Source organism: Zeugodacus cucurbitae, chromosome 3 (assembly GCF_028554725.1).
Source record: "Zeugodacus cucurbitae isolate PBARC_wt_2022May chromosome 3, idZeuCucr1.2, whole genome shotgun sequence".
Classification (NCBI taxonomy): domain Eukaryota; kingdom Metazoa; phylum Arthropoda; class Insecta; order Diptera; family Tephritidae; genus Zeugodacus; species Zeugodacus cucurbitae.
The window spans coordinates 77,092,206-77,110,621 of record NC_071668.1 but is presented as its reverse complement, the minus strand read 5'-3'; the positions used below and the strand labels follow the sequence as shown (position 1 = coordinate 77,110,621).

General features: G+C 37.3%; 5 protein-coding genes across 6 annotated transcripts; 2 read left to right on the top strand and 3 right to left on the bottom strand.

Annotated features, from left to right (window-relative positions):
- The first annotated feature begins 12 nt into the window (after positions 1-12).
- On the top strand, positions 13-866 carry LOC105211420 (NADH dehydrogenase [ubiquinone] 1 beta subcomplex subunit 9). The gene is made up of 3 exons (XM_011182826.3): positions 13-255; positions 354-496; positions 559-866. Exons 1-3 carry the CDS (start codon positions 161-163, stop codon positions 753-755), a joined length of 435 nt encoding a protein of 144 aa, XP_011181128.1. The 5' UTR covers positions 13-160; the 3' UTR covers positions 756-866.
- Positions 867-1,082: 216 nt separating this feature from the next.
- On the bottom strand, positions 1,083-2,319 carry LOC105211419 (DET1- and DDB1-associated protein 1). Its single transcript, XM_011182825.3, has one exon. The coding sequence runs from the start codon at positions 1,891-1,893 to the stop codon at positions 1,579-1,581; it is 315 nt and encodes a 104-aa protein (XP_011181127.1). The 5' UTR covers positions 1,894-2,319; the 3' UTR covers positions 1,083-1,578.
- Positions 2,320-2,425: 106 nt separating this feature from the next.
- LOC105211418 (dolichol-phosphate mannosyltransferase subunit 1) lies at positions 2,426-3,438 on the bottom strand. Its single transcript, XM_011182824.3, has 3 exons — positions 3,221-3,438; positions 2,951-3,161; positions 2,426-2,893 (listed from the first exon to the last, which is right to left on the bottom strand). Exons 1-3 carry the CDS (start codon positions 3,322-3,324, stop codon positions 2,483-2,485), a joined length of 726 nt encoding a protein of 241 aa, XP_011181126.1. The 5' UTR covers positions 3,325-3,438; the 3' UTR covers positions 2,426-2,482.
- Positions 3,439-3,751: 313 nt separating this feature from the next.
- On the top strand, positions 3,752-17,550 carry LOC105211417 (centrosomal protein of 104 kDa). 2 transcript variants are annotated; one of them, XM_011182822.3, is made up of 8 exons: positions 3,752-4,100; positions 12,702-12,869; positions 12,932-14,108; positions 14,944-15,058; positions 15,145-16,403; positions 16,707-16,852; positions 16,923-17,024; positions 17,092-17,550. In XM_011182822.3, the coding sequence occupies exons 1-8, from the start codon at positions 4,061-4,063 to the stop codon at positions 17,229-17,231; spliced, it is 3,147 nt and encodes a 1,048-aa protein (XP_011181124.2). In that variant the 5' UTR covers positions 3,752-4,060; the 3' UTR covers positions 17,232-17,550. The 2 variants fall into 2 exon arrangements, with proteins under 2 accessions (XP_011181124.2, XP_011181123.2); XM_011182821.3 differs by having other exon boundaries at positions 14,920-15,058.
- Positions 8,366-10,668, bottom strand: LOC105211416 (uncharacterized). Its single transcript, XM_011182820.3, has 3 exons — positions 10,274-10,668; positions 8,897-9,089; positions 8,366-8,773 (listed from the first exon to the last, which is right to left on the bottom strand). The coding sequence occupies exons 1-3, from the start codon at positions 10,481-10,483 to the stop codon at positions 8,457-8,459; spliced, it is 720 nt and encodes a 239-aa protein (XP_011181122.2). The 5' UTR covers positions 10,484-10,668; the 3' UTR covers positions 8,366-8,456.
- Positions 17,551-18,416: the final 866 nt, after the last annotated feature.

Sequence of the window (18,416 nt, the reverse complement as noted above, 5' to 3'; positions counted from 1 at the left end):
CATTATTGCCAGCCTTAACACTACGAATGTGGCAATCCACATTTGCAGTCAGCTGTTCGTACACCAAAAGTCAAATTGGACAACCGTGAAAAGTAGAGTTTAGTAGACTATTTTTACGAAGGTTTGAAAACACAAGATTTAAAGACGCGTTTCTTCGAAAATGTCGGTACCGTTTACCGTGCGGACGCACTCACGCCAAGTATGCAGTCTATACAAGAGAGCACTACGTAATCTGGAAGCGTGGTATGACCGCAAGTATGTTTGTGCCCAGTGTCAATGCAAACAGGAATATCCAAAACAATATTATGTAATTTACCAGATTTTCTAATTTCCTTTTAAACTGCGATTTCCAGAAATATTTTCCGGTATAGAGCGGTGTTACTGCGTCAACGATTTGATAAAAATCGTTGTGTATCTGATATGGCTGAAGCCTCTCGTTTGCTAGCCGCTGGAGAACAGGAGTTGTTCGATACCAAACACTTCCAACCTAAATACTGTAAGTGTGGGACGTTGATGGAAATGTATAAGTAAGATATTATTATTGTTTTGTTTTTGTAGTTGCTAACAGTCCTGGTGGCTGCGCCTTCGAACGTGAAGTAATACCACCAGATTGGGTTATCGACTACTGGCATCCTTTGGAGAAAGCGCAGTATCCCGAATATTTTGCGAAACGAGAACAACGCAAAACGGAATTCATTGCTTGGTGGGAGAAGCAGTACGGCAAACCCGATCCAAAGGACTTGGGCCACCATTAAATATGCATTGAATTAAATCTTGAGAGCAAAAACGAAAAAGTTCAGTTCAATAAGTACCGATATACTGCAAATGGTAATCTAAGAATAGCAAATAAAAACTGCAAAAACGAAGTTGTTTCTTCATATTATCGACTAACAATTGGTGGTTCAAATGGATTGCTGGAAATGGGTTAATGGTGTCAAGAGTGTATTTGACACACATTTCGATTTAGATAACAATTTTAGGGATTATGTTGAGTCAGTATTTTCTTTACAAAATTATAATTTAATTCAATCAGGGATACTTTTGTTTGGTGTCCATTAATTTTTCAAATAAAACTCATCTGGTTGATGCGTGCATGTGTAAATTTATGTTTAGTACAAGTTATTTCCAAGTTTCTGTTGATGTGAGTTGCGACTTACAAAATTGCTTATATTCAAATATTTAGAAAATAATATCTTAACAACTAATGTGTAATGGCTAGGCGCATATTTGCACCATATTTAACAAGCTGCAGACTATTGTTTGTGTGTTTTATACAGGATCCCCGTTTTGTGGGGGTTTAAAATTATTCAGGAATATATTGATTTAAAATAGGGTTTGTGTTAGCGTTTATAATTCGTTGATTTTGTACGGCATTGGAGAAAATGCTATACAAACATATAATTTTAAAACATAAATTTTCTTCAAGTGTAGTTCTTTTAATACAAACAAAAAGAAATTCAATTTTTAGTAATGATAACAGCAAGTTGTTCATACTTTTAAGCGCATCCCAGACACAATTTGGTTATTCGTGCTGCGCTCGTTGCCCCACCCACTTGACAGCTCATAGTCCAAGTTGTTTTAAACAAGCTGGTTTATATCCAATCGTGGACGTTTTTTACAACTATTATTCGCTGTACCATTACCTACGTTCGCATCGCCGTTGCTGTGATCACGTTTCCGAGGTAATGTCTTTTTATCCCATTGTTGTTTCAGATATCGCAACAACACGCATCGCTTGTCCATCACAATGTGCTGCTCCGATGGAACATCTTCTGTAGGTAGATATACGGAAGGCCTTTTCTGTGATGTACGCAGTCCGTGTTCCATATTAAATTGCGAAAAGTTTTGTGCATTGTGACTGGGAAGGTCCTTGAGAAATTCTGCTACAGACATCTTAATTTTTTGGCAATTGGAAGTACCTCGTTATCCAAGCCGGAGCCGTGAGTTTAAATGCAGTTGGGCGGGTAGAAATTAAAATATTAATTTTCTAGATTACAGGCGAATTTTCGTTTTCGCGTGCTTTTTATTCACTGTTGTGTATTTGTGTTCGACCACGCAGTATTGTTATTGTTGTTGCTAACAAAGCAACAACTCGCGACTTTTTGTAGTCGAATGTATTTGTAATTAGTGGTATATTAAGAGTTATTTATCAAAACCCAAATTAGTAATTAGTACGCAAACGTGAAAGTTGCCTTCTTTCACACGATATCTAAATATTTTATATTTATATGTCTGAACTTCGCAAATTTTAGATTTTTGTGCGACTGCCAATATATTCAATTTTTTATGTTGTTCTTGTGATTCCGTCATTTGACACATATAGGTTAAAACAGTCAGGGATGTTAATATAAAACCAGGGCTGCATTATATAGTACTATTCATATTCTCTACGATATAAAAGAAAAAACAGTATAAAACGAACGAATTCTTTTTAAAGTTTTACGCTTTTATTACGAAAATTGTATATATTACTAATACATTCTCACGTTGTAGCAAATAAGTACAACAAATTTTTGGCAAATTGTATAATTTCTGTCCCACCCAACTTCGAAGAGCCATATAAACGATCTACGAATGTTATCGGCACTTCACCAATACTGTATCCGTGCTGGCGAGCGCGTACTAACATCTCCATTTGGAACACGTAACCCTTTGAAACACAACTGGCAATGCATTTCTCAAGCACATTCTTCTTGTATAGGCGAAAAGACCCCGTCAGATCGGAAGCGTTTGGACGTAGTAAGATTTGCGAAAGGAAATTAGCGCCACGCGAAATCAGCTTGCGCTTGAAATCCCAACCAAAAACACCACCATCACCGCTATACCTTGTACCAGAAACAATATCGTAGTCTTCTTTTGCTTGTAGTTCAATGAACTTTGGAATGAATTTCGGCTACAAATAAGAAACTAGATTAGAATCAATTGGTTTTTATAAAATTCTAATACTCACATGATGACTTAAATCTGCATCCATTATGATAATAAAATCACCTGTCGCATGCTTAATGCCGTGTATGTACGCAGTACCAAGACCTAATTTAGAACCGCGCGGTCGAAGCACTATGGTCTCCTCACCATATATTTTCTGCAAATCTTTAGCCACATCTAAAGTGCCATCGGGACTACCATCATCAATTACAATAATTTCATATTTGTGGCCACTGCAAGTGAGAAAAATGCATCAGCGCACAGTTTTTATACGATTTCGTATGGCACTTACCTTTCGCTGAGATACTTTACAATAAGCCATATGATAATTGGTAAGTTTTCCTTCTCATTGTATGTAGGAAGCAAAATGCTGTATTTATGTTCACTTGCAGACATAATATGTTGATATTTAAATTATAATTAGTAATTTTAGGGGATTGTTATGTTGTTAATGAAGAAAAATACAAAATAATCCCACCGGCTGACGTGTTTTGTGAATGTCAAATGCTGGTGTTGCCAACTTATGCGATTTGTGATAAAATATATAATAAACTATATAAAATGAAAACAGCTTTAAATATCTGGAATTCAGATATAAACAAGAATATAATTATAATGATTATATACGAAAAGATATGTGTAATTACAACAAATAAAATTAGTTTATAAAACACTATTTGTTTGTATTTTACGCATACTAGTGCGAAGCGAGCAGCAAAACAGCGACAACGTAAACAAAAACAGCTGTTTGTAACATAACGCACAGCACGCATGCGTCAATTATGTTGTTACGCGAATGTCATGCGTGCTTTTTGACGGTAAAAGTATATTAACAGTGGGACACAATCGGGTAGTTGCATTTGGAGCGGATACGTATTAATACCTACGGAACGGTCGAAATTATTAGAAAATAGTGCTTGCATGGGTGCACGGTAAAATTCCAGCAGGAGGCTTTAAAAATTCTACAATAAAACAACAACAATGTGAATAAATAGTTTTTTTTTAATAAAGAAGTTCTTTTAAAAAGTGTGGCAAATAAAAAGAAATCTCTTACTAATAAATATAATTAAGATCCCTAAAAATTAGCTAAAGATTCTCCGCCTAGAGCAACATTTCAGTGAGACAAGGAAAAATGGCCAAAAAGATACCATTCAATGTTGTTTTCGCCACCGGTGAGTACTGCAAATTAACTGAAAAACCAGCTGAAACGCTTTGCTTATTGCATTGAAGATTAGCAATTAATTACACGACATTTATGCGGAAAATTCCTATAGATCAACTCCGCGATGCGTAATCATTTGGTTATGAGTATGGTAGCGAGTCGCTCGTAACTGGAGAAATCGATAAATCACGCCTTCCTGTCGCAACTGCCGTTATTCAGGCTAACAGCAGTCAGCCACTGCACTTATTAACACATGAAGAGTTTTTACGCTCTCACTTAGTACTTGATAATGCATTGTTGTGCACATAAAAATGCTTTTATGCAACGGATTTCGATTTAATAGTTAATTATGTTTGCTCTTGTATGAAGTGCAAGTCTTCACCCACTCACAAATTTCATTTTTGATTTATTACCTTTTTGTATGAAACACATTAACGTTGGAAGTGCTGTGACAAATGTACATATGTATGTGTATGCAATCAGTTAATTGTATGTATTTATTTGGTAGTGCTGTCTCTGCACACCTGCTGTTTGTCTTGCACCTGCACGTTTGTATCCTTTGTAAGGTAGCAGCGGTAAATAAATAATTTAGTTGGTCAAATACAAAACGAATGCTTTGTATGCTTCGTATAAGGCTTTTACATTGCACAACTTTTGATTTTGTATGATTGTCCCTTGCGCTCAATGTATTTACGTATGTAGACATCAATCCCTTCCAAATTGCACTTACACAATATATAATGTATACATATGTGTTTAGATATATTTATATATAGATAATTGGATATCCTTGGAGTATTTCTTATGTTAATACAGTTACGTTGTAATTATATTCTACAGACATTTGCTTGATTACATTTCTCTAAGTGTGCTGATAAATCAAGTATAATCTGGGAAAATGCGCCTAAAAGATGCCAAGTGAATTAAGCGATTTTTAACTCATCGGTTATAACAAGGCAAAATAGGTAATCAACAAGGAAGGGGTACTCATGGAGGGCTTCAACGGGACTTATATTTCAGATACCCAAAAACCCGCTCATTCGCAGAAAATACTAGAAAATATTTAATTATTAATCATTTTAGAGACTACAACTCGCATGTGAGGACATCTCTGAGATAAAGATGGCTGAATTAAAGGCTGCTTTAATAAAAATTCTTTAACGTCGAAAATTCTATAAAAAATTACTGAATTGGATACAATTTATTAAGAAAATGACAGGAGATTCTTGGTACTAAAATTGAATTTACTGAAATATTATTTAATAATTTTAATTGCAATTTGAACTATTCCCAGACTAATTAAGCTTTAACTAATCTAATTTCTTACATTCTCAACTGTATTTTGAGTACTTTGAGTATTACAGTTATTGAATGTGGTCAGGTCTCTTCATTGCACTAAGCATTCACTGTAATTAATAAGAAATTTTACAAATAACTGTGCAATTACTACCAAATGACAGTTTTATTGTTTATCCGACGGCACTTTCCGTTCCATGTAGCGTTGCACTTAGTGGGAAATTAAATAAAATGTATAAAATAATATAACACACAGTAAAGCAATAACTGTAAGTGCCTCTGTGTAACGGCAGTCATGCAATCGAATGCCACTTGACGGTGTAAACGACTAACGGTATTTGATATATGTACGTACTCGTAGGTACCGACATAGTTGCCAATTAGTGGGCTAGGTTATTGTTTTGTCGCCTGCTGTGCGGTGCCTGTGACTGCCTTGCTTGCGCATTTGTGTACGATAGAATGCGCGACCAAAACAAAGCACTTCATAACAAATGTATGTGCCTTTGAGTGTGTGTGTGCGTGTAATATTTGCATTTATTCGATTACTATCTACAAAAAACACATGTAGAACGGAGCAATATATGCAAGCCATTTTGATTTCATTGTAGCCACTCACACTCTTAATATAATAATAATCATATTAATCAAATCGACCGCATAATTCACTGCTTTGTGTCAGAAAATGCTAAATTTTGTAATCAAAAGACTGATTTAATTCCTAATTGAAAACATTAAGCTCGTATTAGCCTTTATTAACATGTCATTTGTTGGCGCTCTGGTAATTGTGTGTGGGGCGTAGCATACTTCGTGGCGTAAATGCACAGTCACTGCTGTAGGCAGCCGAACAAGGCCACTCAGATGCGCTCAAGGCCTTCTTTTGTAGCTTTGTATATGCATTTTGGTTCAGTATTCATGTTGCATTCAATAATGTTGGCACAAATTGTATATTTTTTTTGGATTCCATTTTTTGTGGATTATACGTAGGAGTTAATCACGATTTTTTGGCGGAGGAAAATGATGATAATTTAAGACATTTTTCTTACACAAAATTTAATAGTAATTTAATTTTAATATTTTTGGCTGAGTAGGTTCGTCTCAGTTGCAGCGAAATATATTTTCGAAGACACATAGCCCTTCTGCAGGTTATGTCGAATCTTTGAATGTTTTTTTAACATAAGAGAGTTTGTCATATAATTTTTTTTTGTATTTGGAGACTTAATAATATTAATCTTATCCATCATGAGTTGAATAACAACAAAATTCAATAGTTCAAATACGAAAAAAAATTGATTTTAATATTTATTAAGAGCTTAAACGCCTAAATGTATGCATCTACTATTGCACGCCTTAGTTAGTGGTGTAATGCATATTTATTTGCTTTTGAGATTTTTTACAAAAACAAATTATAACGCGCTACCTTTTAGTCCTAGATTTGAGGTTTGGGTTAAAAACGAAAAAACTGCGAAAAAAGTGCAGTTATCTCCATTTAAGGGCACGCGGCAAAAACGAAACTGCATTATATGAAGGAAGTTAGTTTGGCACTTAAAGCCCATTTATTTGGCATATCCACTTGCACTCACTCTGCGGCCACGAATGCCAACTTTTGATATCGGGGAGCGACTGCATGTGCGCAATTCATTTCGAAAATGCCGCAAAGTATGCAATAAAACTGCGCTTTAATTTTGCATTCAGCAAAAGCACTAAATTATGAAATATTTTTATGTGATTGTGTGTACATATATGTTACTTGAATGCGCTTGTTTACGCCTCAAATCATGCAACAGACAGCTTTTTTACCCCGAAAGTGCTGCATAAGTTGCGGCGCGTTGTCATTTATATACCATTCTATACACACACATTCAAATGCTTGCAGCTGTATCATTATTTTACTGTTAGTTTTTTACTGTTAGTAATATCATTGAATTCATATATGTACATAAAGCGGAAGTTTTGTATTGCTCTGCGAGAGTTCATTGCCTATGCCTACATTCAGGCGTTTCCTGCCTGCTTTGAGGGAACTGTAATGCTATGTAACACACAATCATACGCAAGGTATGTCACAGAATAATTTGTATAAAATGAAAAGCGCATACTTGCAGAGAAAAAGTGCATCGTCTTTATCGTTTTTGAGTAATTTGTATTTGACAATGCAGCCTGGACGTAGGCCAAGTTTTTCTTAATCGCGATTTCGGTATTTTGTTTTTGGTATTTTCAGCAATAAAAAGTTTCTTCACCTTTAAGAAGACTCTCACCAACAATATAAGTGCATATGAAGATTTTGTGAAATGTACCTATTAGGTCTACAACTTTAAGTTTTTTTTGAATAAAAATGGTTACAAATATCGATGTTACAAATGTCGATGAGCCTCAGCGCACTTTTCTTGGAATTAAAAAAGAAAAGCAAAATTTCCCGCAAATGTCGAAATGAATTCGGCTCATAAAGTGACATTTTCAGTTGAGTATAAGTTTGGGATGCAAACAGATCTCTAAAAAATTTTGTTGGGTTAATGTTGACACAAATGTCCAACATCGATATAAAACGATTTAATCGATTTAATCGACCAGTGCTTGACCCTAGAGACATCTATAGGAAAACGGCGGAAGCAAAGTTATAGACCTATTATTATATGTATAAATGTATTTATAGATGGTTTTATAGACTGGAAGTTCAATTTTGGACGTTTATACTAAAGACCCTCGCTACTTCTCTAACCGATATATAGAGTTGTCCTCGCTCGCCACTTTTGTTTTAGCTTCCTATGAGGATTCCATAATATTTTTTGTTTAGTCCAAGAACGCGTCTCATGATTTATCATTCTTCACACTCACCTTTATCAGGCCCAGTTACTAGTAAATAATTTCGACTAAGTTTGACATTAAATGTCAGAGTTTATCGTAAAAATTTATTATAAACTTTTTTTATTTTTGTACATTAAATAAAATAAACTAAATAATTAACTAAAATAAAATACAAAAACGAAGTCGATTTCTTTCGAAATTTCTCGAAAATTTGTTGGAAAGGATCTACTAATTACCCTTAAATAAACTACTAGCATTCATACATACATACTTATTTGCGATGCTGCTTCCTATATTTAAGTTTATCTAGAAATGAGCGCATCGGCGCAATCATTGTCAGAATATACACCAAAAGCGTCGCCAAACTTAAGGCGGCAATAAATTCGGGATCCACATATTTATAGGTGAACTTTGTGCGATAACCGATGAGTATGGCCAGCATGCCCAGCGTGAAGGTGACCATACCGAAGAAGTTGTGCCTGCATTTCACCACCGCCGGTGTATAGAATTTGTGCACGAAACTCGGTTGGAAATAGTTGACAATGCCGCCGGTAATGCTGGCGAAGCAGAAGAATGTGGCAGCAAGACCTGGAAATTGCAATGAAATTGTAGAATTCTTTGCACTCTTTGGCGCTATTGAATGGGTATTTCTATGTGTGTGTGTGTATATACCAATAACGGTTGCTTATTACTTGCAACCTTGACTCTTACCTATTTTGCCATGCAACGTGGTGAAGTGCACTTCCGTCTGCGAGATTTTACCAAGCGCGCCCAGCAAAGCCATTGCGCCGCCCACCAATTGTAGGACACCGTGAATTTTTGATTTAGTGCGGTGTGCGAAACGATTCGTTACGAAGTTGATTGGATAATGTGACATGAGCGCCTCGGCCATTAAGACGTGGAACTGTTTTTTTTTTTGTTTTGTGAGAATATATGTAAAAGTGGGGTTGGAATTTGTATTAAATGTGTTTTGAGGTTAAAATAGATTTTATGAAAACTTCTTCTTGAGAGCTATGATATACATATGTGTTGTTATTCCTGATTGATTTACTCTTTTTGGTGTCTAATTTTTTCCTACCTATGTTATTATTATTATATAGTCTCACTCATTATAATCTTAACTCTAAAAACCTCTCAAAATATTACGAATAACTCGTAGGAAATTCAACCTAACCTTTCTCGTTGGAATAACTAAATCTGCTGAAGGCTCCAGAACATGTTTTCTGATTATGATAAAAATATTATAAAAATCCACGAGCTCCTCACGGGTGTTCTAGAACATATTAGAACCCATTTTTCACAGAACACAAAGGCTCACACCAAAAATATGAGAATAAATATTATCAAATGTTTGGTAATTTAAAAGCCGGGCTTAAGCTCAATTTTCTACTGCTCATTCTAACCGATATACGTAAGTCATAAATATTATTTTCAACTGAAATAACTAACTTATACTATATACAGTCGAACTTCGAACTCTTAAATTGGCAATAGAAGTCAAATTTCATACAAATTACCTGCCATAACTCAAAGTCTCTCTAACTCGAAGTTTTTTGTAGATTATGGTGATTCGAGTTAGGTAAGTTCAACTGTATATCTAAGGCGGTTTGAGGCCATTTAAGCTTTCTCAGTTAGTGTGTTCTAATAAATTCAAGTCATCTTCAAGAAAATAGTTAAAAAGCACTCAAAAAAAGCACTTATAAACAGACAATGAGTTCTATTGCAATTTCATCACCTTTGTTAGATAATTAAGTAATAAGTATACGTCATCTTTCGATTTTGAATGAAGTGGAACACACTTATGTAGTTACACACACTAACCTGCCTACATACCGACAGATTGTAAACAAATGCCAAGTGACAACTCGAATGTAATCACACGTCTTACTCAATAAACCGCTAACATAAATAAAAAAGTCAATAACTCGATAAGATATGACTGCTAAGAAACTACACGAGGTCAAAGGTCAACGCGTTTTCACATGCTTTGGAATAAATAACACAAAATTTAATAAGCAATAACTACGGCAGCACATTAGCTATGAAAACTATCCAACACTCTTTATGAACTTTTGGTCTCCGACATACCCCAATAGTGGTTAAGAAGGCATGCATAGCGGTGTTTTGGAAGTCCAGACTGCGTCCCAAGGCGGTGATGTAAATGCCAATTAGTGCGATCAAAATGTGATTGATAGTGTTTAGGAGACTTTGTATCTGCAGCCAAATGGAGAAGGGCGCTTTTCGCGACGCTGACTGCGCCACTCCCGCATTGCTCACTTTTGCACTTGTTACCGACATTTTGCTGCAACTATCTTATGTAAATGCGCAAAAAATTAAAGAATTTCAACTTCAAATAGACACTTTTTTAGCAAAAAAAAAGTTATTTGATCAAAACTAATTTACAGTGTCAAATAATCGCGATATGCTCGTCAGCAAGACGCCGCGTTCGTTCAGAAGCGATGTGTGTTTGGAGCGTAACTAACGTGTCAGCGGTGCGGCATTGATAAGTAATATACATTCGCCTGCTTATTGCTCAGCTGATTGCGTGTAGGATGAGGTGGTGGAGAACGTGAGCGGTGTGGTTACGTTATCAAGAGCACCAGAGCGTACAAATATGAAAAAGTCCACGTATGAGCATAAATGCTTGTGTGCCCTGCAGAGAGTGTTTGCACTAGTGTTAAACGGACCAGTAGGGTATTGATTCAAAAATTTAGGAAACTAAATATATCATAATAGAACACACCCGTCTCGAAAGAACGGGCTTTCATTTGTGGCGTTTTGATCTGCAAGTTTAAATATATGGAATGAACTACCGCCAAATAAATATACTTAAAATTGGACTTTTGTTGGAATTTTGAAAAAAAAGCGAATTCCAATCTTTTTTTTTCTTGATTTTTGCTATAAAAAATCGAAATATTCGGAATTTTAATAGATAATAGTTCATTCTATACGTTTAAATGTGCTTAGAGTACCCTAAAAATTGCAAGTCATGCCTTCAAGCCGTTTTTGAGATACGATGGAGGAAAGTTTGAAAAACACTGTTGTGAGAAAAACGCATTTCAAGATTCCAGCTGCCAAGTCAGCTCTTCGAACAGCTCTTTTTTCTGCTGTATCTTTAAAACGATGATACCCTTTATTAGTTTATAGTGAAAAATGTTTTTATAAATAATTCTCTCTGAATTTTATAATAATTCTCTTCTGAATTCTGCGTTCAAAAATTTAGTCATTTAATTGGTTACGTTAAACAATAAAAATCACTTATTGCGGCATTGGATGTAATTTCATGGCAAATTTTCTTACTGGGTTTACAAATATTGCGCTCAGTAGTCTTGATTGCCGGGTTGCCAACTCTACTTTACTCTGCTTTCATTTAGATTTGGTGCTTTTACTTTTTAGTTCAAAACAAATTATTACTATTTGAACGAATCTTTCGGGTATCTTTGCCAAGAGTTGATAGGTAATGACCATATTTAGAACACCAAATATAAGTAGACCACCTATTATTATTATCTCCACAAATACAAGCTCAATTTTTTTCAAATATACAGACAGATTCTGTAATTCACTACCGAGTGAAATTCAAACAAATTCACTTTCAATCCGTTATACTCTTCAATTTCCACATTTTTTTTTAATTTTCACTTTCACCCGGATTGCAAAACTTGCCTGATAATTGATATTTAAGATTATTTTCAATATGAAATATGTGAATCTCCCTTTTGAAAAAAATTCCCAACACCTCATCACGTATTCCCCAGCAGTTTACGTTAATCTGTTGTAGGCATCATTAAATTCTTAAATATTATCGAGTTAGCTCGGAATAGTTGGAAATAAAAAAAAATCACATTACTAAATTATTGAAATTCTGCATTGCAACATTTTATGAGCTATTACCTGCCTTATTTAGAAATGTGCACATTCAAACGTAGGTGGCATCCCTATATGCATCACTGCGTTGAGTATTCGTAGAAAAATTGTGTACACAGCCACACGCGCATATTTACATGGATTCTAGAACTCGTTTAGTTTTTGTTTATGACTGGTTTCTCTGTTTTGTTGCTGCTATTCGTATGTAGATATGTATGTTGCCAACTCAACACGTTTGTTGTTTGTTTATTTATTTAGTTTGTTGTTGTTCGTGCAGTTTGTGTCAGTCTCAATTTTGGAGTCACTCAATTTGCCGGCTAGGCGCTCAGCCCCCCTGAGTGTATTGTTTTTGTCTCTATCTCAACTGTGTAATATAAGGTCTTATGTTTTTAATTATGGAAATGAGGCTCATAAACAGAACTGACGATGCATAATTAATCTGACAGCGTTTTCATAAAAAATTCAGTATCGCTAGTATTTGTTTTATTAATAGTCCATAAAATGTTGGAGGTCACTTTTATTAATTTCCAAGTTGTTGGGTTAATAAAGTGGATATATATACCATAAACGCCTAAAAGTATGCAATATATTGCTAGGGATTTGAGTTATCCAACATTTTTAATAAAATTTAAATTATTTTTGGTTGCAGATGAAGACCCCGCCTTTCCTGCTAGCGAACTCAACACACATGGTCCGACAGTGCACGGCTGGCGCAGCGCCCCCGGTAGTACCATCACGCCACACGACATCGTACTGCGTTTCCACAGACCCGCGAAGATCTGCCGCATACAAATATTGGCGCATCAGTTCCTTATACGTAAGTAGTAATGGGATTACGTATTGTTATTCTTAAAAATTTAACCGAATCTTCTCTTTCAGCTGAAAAAGTTGAGCTATGGCTGCACTACTCGCCGAAGGGCATACCGAGCACACCATCCTCACAGTGCTTCGATTTTCTCGGCTTTGTTGCACTCTCCGACAACGCGGCCACGAATTACAAGTCGCGTGAGCTGCAGAGCGTTTCGGTGAATCCGCGACGGGGTACGCATCTGAAGCTGCGCTTAAGCACCGCGCACCGCAACGACTACAACCCAGATGGACAAGTTGCACTGATTGCAGTCAACGTCTTGGGCGAAGAGTTGGATAAGAATGTGACGGTTGCAGTGACTGAATGCGCCGCGCAAGCTGAGTCGCTGAACGCCGGCGGGAATGGCAACGCTGCTGCGGCTGTAAGCAGTGAGCAAAACAATACTGAGTTGGCAGCTCCGCCTGGGTCTGCGGCTGAGCCGGCTTTAGTGTCCATCTGCGATGACTTGCTCTTTTCCATGTATGTTGAGGAATCAATTGCGGAGATCATACGTGAAATGGAGGAGAAGAAACTGCAGGCGGTCGGTGCGGAACGCTTTGAATATGCGCGCAAGTTGAAGCTTTGTATGACAGCGCTGCGCACAGCCGGCGAGCGTTTGGGTCGTTATGCGCTGGCTAAACGCCAGGCGGTGCAACAGGAGGACTTCACTACCGCTAAGTTGCGTAAAGAGCAAATCGAAATGTACAAGTCGCTTGTGCTGAAGCACTTGTTGGTCAACGATTTGCTGGAAGCCAACGGTTTGAATGCTTCGAATGATTTGGCGAGCGAAGTGTATGCCAGTAAACCGATATTGCCACCAGCGCCAAGTTTGCAAGACGTCGCACAAGCGCTAGCCGAAGCGCACTACCAAACAAGCACAATGAGCCCGAAGAGCCTAAAAGACGATCGTTCCTCCCTAGATGGTTGTAGTTCGAGCGGTGGTGGAGGCTGTGGTGGCACCGTCAATTCAACACCAGCTGGTATCGCACAAACTAATGCCAATGATAGTCTCTCACTCACATCAAATGTGAATCTGCGGAAATCACACGACGACATACCAGTTTCGCCCAAATTGGGGAAAGGACGTAGTCCCAGTCGACATAGTTCACCCATGTCCAGCCGTCAGGGTTCGTTGCGCCGCAGAAACAAAAGCGCTCCCCGTAATTCCTACGAAGATTATGAAGAGCGTGCTGTGCCCGCTTTAAGGCAGTAAGTTTGATGGTATTCTACTAGCTGTGTGGTCGTAAATAGCGCGGAATTTATTGTAGAACATTGTAGTGGTAGACTCTTCTGAAATATGTTAAGTAAATATTTCGTAGGCTAGTAGCACCCTTTCGGGTTGAGGTTATAGACCTTTTAGTATTAAAAAAATGTGTGGTTAATATTCAATTGGAAAAGTAACCCTGTACGGTTACATTCGTAAACCAGTAGTCTCTATAAATGGTTGACTGGAGACCACTAAAAAGAACAGACTTTCTGATGGGGTTTTTGGATTTTGTCCGTTCTCTTTTACTCCCCGAGCCGGATTCAGAGACGATTTCTCAGGAAGAATCAAAGTGGTCCGAATGTGTCTAGTTTTATGCAATACTACTTTGATCCTTGGCAATTTTGAAGTGCTCTTCCTAAACATATATGTAATTTACGAAAGGATATCCGTATCATCTCATAATTTGTAGTTCATAGGAAATTTTATGCATGATACTTATTTAATTAAAACTCATCCGATTCATTCCCTTATCATTTAGAGATATTTTGGTATAGACATGATCTCCAACTTGTTGCCGGATATTTTGTATATATCAATATGTAAAATATTTTTGTATTTATGTATATTGTAGCGTATAGATTATGCTCGAGCGATCTCATGAACATTTCGGTGTACTTTTAGTTGATTTCTGTTCTTTCTTCTTCCTTTCTTTTTATGTAAAAAATTGTGCATATTCTGTATGAAAAAATCCTATATCGGTGTTTGTTGCAATGTACCCATCATATGTATTTGCATTACACTCTCGTACTGTAGTTCAAATACTAATGAATTTTTAAGGGAATGTCAAGGTACAGCTCTACTGGAGGCCGATCCCAATCGCGGACGTTCGCGCTTGAATGATCGCGAACGTCGACAGGCTGCACTGCCGATACTCGTGTTCGGCAATGATATGGTAAGACGAACTCAAAGTATATATCACTTAAATATTATTACAAAAGGATCCCGGGGTCTCTCTCTTTTCTCACTTGCCTCTTGTAGGTTGAACAGTTCTATTCGCGTCAATTTCAGGATCGGGAGGATGGTTTGATTAGTTTGCGAAATTTTCTCAAGGGCATCGATGGCGAACAATCGAATACCAACGCCAGTACAAACCCCACTCCGAATTGTAACTCGGGTAGCGAGAGTACGGCCGGTCCTAACAAGGTGGCACGCAGCGCTGCGCTTTTGCTCCACCGCGCTGTACGCGATGCTGTCTACTCAGTTTTCAGTCAAGCCACCGAAACGGTACGCGTGCTCTTTCTCGAATATGTGCCTGGACGTGTGTCACAAAGCGAAGTGGCACGTTGTGTCGACCGTCTGCTGCCCGAACTCTTGGCTAAGTCTGGTGATCCATCAGCGCGCATTCACACCTTGGCCCAACACACCATACTCAGTATTGCTGCCTGTCCAGAGGTGATTGAGCAGCATCTGGTGGCGCCAGCGCTTTCACGAAGCGTTAGTTCGGGCACACATCCACGGCTGGCGCTAAGTCGCATGCAAATGCTGGAGCAGCTGGTACTCAGTCAAGGCATCGGCACCGATAAGCATAGCGGTTTAACCTGTCGCGCACTTTCCGAATGCGGTTGCTCGGGCATACATCATCCTGCTGAGCCGGTGCGTAAGGTGGCCGAACGTATTTTGTTGCTGGTGTATAAAGTAAATCCACGTTTGGTGCGCAAGCAGCTACCACCGGACGATGATATAACCAGACGTAATCTGCTCTATCGTCAATTGTTCACGGAATTCGATAAGTTGGACTTGGAGCGTAAGAAAGAAATGCTAGAGGCCAATAAATATTCCGCACACAATAACAGTGATCCCATAACTCCACCACCAAATCGTGGCCGTAATGATTTAGAGCACTTGCAGCAAGCCACCGGCAGCGCAGGCGGTAGCAGTTGCGGTGGTGGTGCTGGGAGTGGCAGCGACAGCCGCAGCAGTCCTTATGGTTACATGTATAGCACAAAATCACCGGATCTGCAATCCAGTCCGATGCGTCGCTCTGAGACGCGCATATTGAAAAGTAAAAGTGGTCATGCATTGGGCGGCACGAATGGTTACGCGAGCGGTAGCAGTGGCGGCGGTAATGGAATGAGTAGTGGTAGTGCCGGCGGACTAGCAAGCACATTTTCCAACTGCAATGGCAAGCAACAATACAATGAACAACTGAAGCGTTCGATGATATCTGCAAGCAACTCGAGGAAGGGCTCGAATTCGAACTCCAACTCGGAGTCTTTGGAAGAGCCACCCGATTTAATGTGAGTATTGTGCCAGAAAAGATAATGAGAAGAGAACGATATTGTAATAGACATCTAAAGGGTTCGACGATCGAGCATTTTTGAAGAAATTCACTTTTCGGACTCTTACAATCGAATAATACTTTTAGATTGAACCAATAGATTCTTCGAGTATCAGGTTAGGCTCGTGAAACGAAGGTTGTTCGTACTCAATCAAATTATTACAGCTAACAGATCTGTTATGACGAGAACTATTGGATCTCGATTGTAGTATACGTCTACTATGCTTTGGAACTATATTAAGTGCTTTCATTGACTTTTCAGCCATTGCCCATTTTGCGATTGGTGCTGCAGCAGCAGTGATCAGTCCCAATTGGATCGACATTACTGGAAGTCTTGTCCTTTCCTAACCAAGTGCCCTCAATGCAGCCAAGTACTGGAAGTGGCGGCCTTAAATTATCATCTGACAAGTAAGTAATGAAAATCGAAATACTCTCCGCTACTTTATTTAATGTAAATCATAAAATATCAATGCTACAGAGGAGTGCGAGGCAAAGGATAGCTATGTGATGTGTGAACGCTGCACGGAATCGGTGCACAAGCAGTTGTATGACCTGCATCAGATGGAAGATTATTGCCGTGGTATGGTAACATTAAGTGAAATTAAATATTACAACAACAACATTTTGTTTTATTGTATGCTTTACAGAATTGAAGACAGGCGCAGCGCGTTGCCCACTGTGCCACGATGATGTGCATCTGCCCTTGGATGGTGGCTGGAAGCTACACTTACTCAGCTCTACTGGTTGTCCTGGCAACACTAGACGCCGTGCAAAAAAATCAAACTAACTTTAATGTTTAGCGAATTTTAGTAGTATTACACACACACACACACACATACATACATACAAAACTATGTAGTTTACGTGATGTTTAGAAAGAAAATTATGAACTACCCTTCAATGGCAGAATTGCAGGGATGACTGCAGGTAATTAAACACTATAAAAACAAAAACTCTTTCTCAAAAAGTTAGAAAGAGAGAAAAACAAAAAAAGATAATTTCGAAATTTCGTATTTAGTGGTATGTATTGAATGCCTTCATACATCGGATTTAATAATCGTTAAAAGAAATGTGTTAAAACTACTCGAAATAAGTATTTACACACACATACAGTTGCAACTGAGCGCGTATTCATAGATACATACCTACGTACGTACACTCTATTAGGGATTTGTGCAAAATAATTGTTAAACTAATTCTCGAAAGCGTAAAAAGACGTTTTTAAAACAACAAACAAGTTAATTATAACCGCTTTTGTAAGAATATATACACATAAATATGCTCTTTTTTTACAAACGCAATTACTTAATAATTTTTGTAAACGAATTTAAACATTTTTTTTTTTTGTAAACTAGTTAGTTTATGTATGTATATACCTATAGTATAGTTTAGAAAATCCTTTAAATAATATTTATATTGTTAATTAATATTTATTGAAATTAGTTTATTCTGTTTAGTTAAAATGGTAATTGTATTCCTAATTTGTTAACTTTTATACTCTCAAAAATGTATGTGTTGCTTTTTAAGTGAAACTTACTAAATTTAATAATAAGTTTTATATTGCGTCCAAACGATTAAAAAACCATCCAAAACTACACTACAAAAATACATAAAGCGAAACCTTATACGAATTCAATTTAGCTACACAAAGTGATGAAAAAATCAATAAAGTATTCATTGAATAAATAAATCAAAATGTAAACAAAGAATTGCTGTTTTATTGTTTACGAAATATAAATTGTAATACTAAATATTTAAATAAATGCTATGCACTAAGCATGCGTTCCAACGCACATACAAAAATAGTCTCACTGCTGATAAACATAGCATGTTATATCTGGCATGCTAAAGAGAGACAGTTTGAAAAACACTGTAGTTACAATGCTCTCCGTAATATTTATCACTGTGGCAATATTGACAGCACTCAATCGTCGTCTCTCGCTCTCTTCACTCACTTCAATTCATGCGAAAT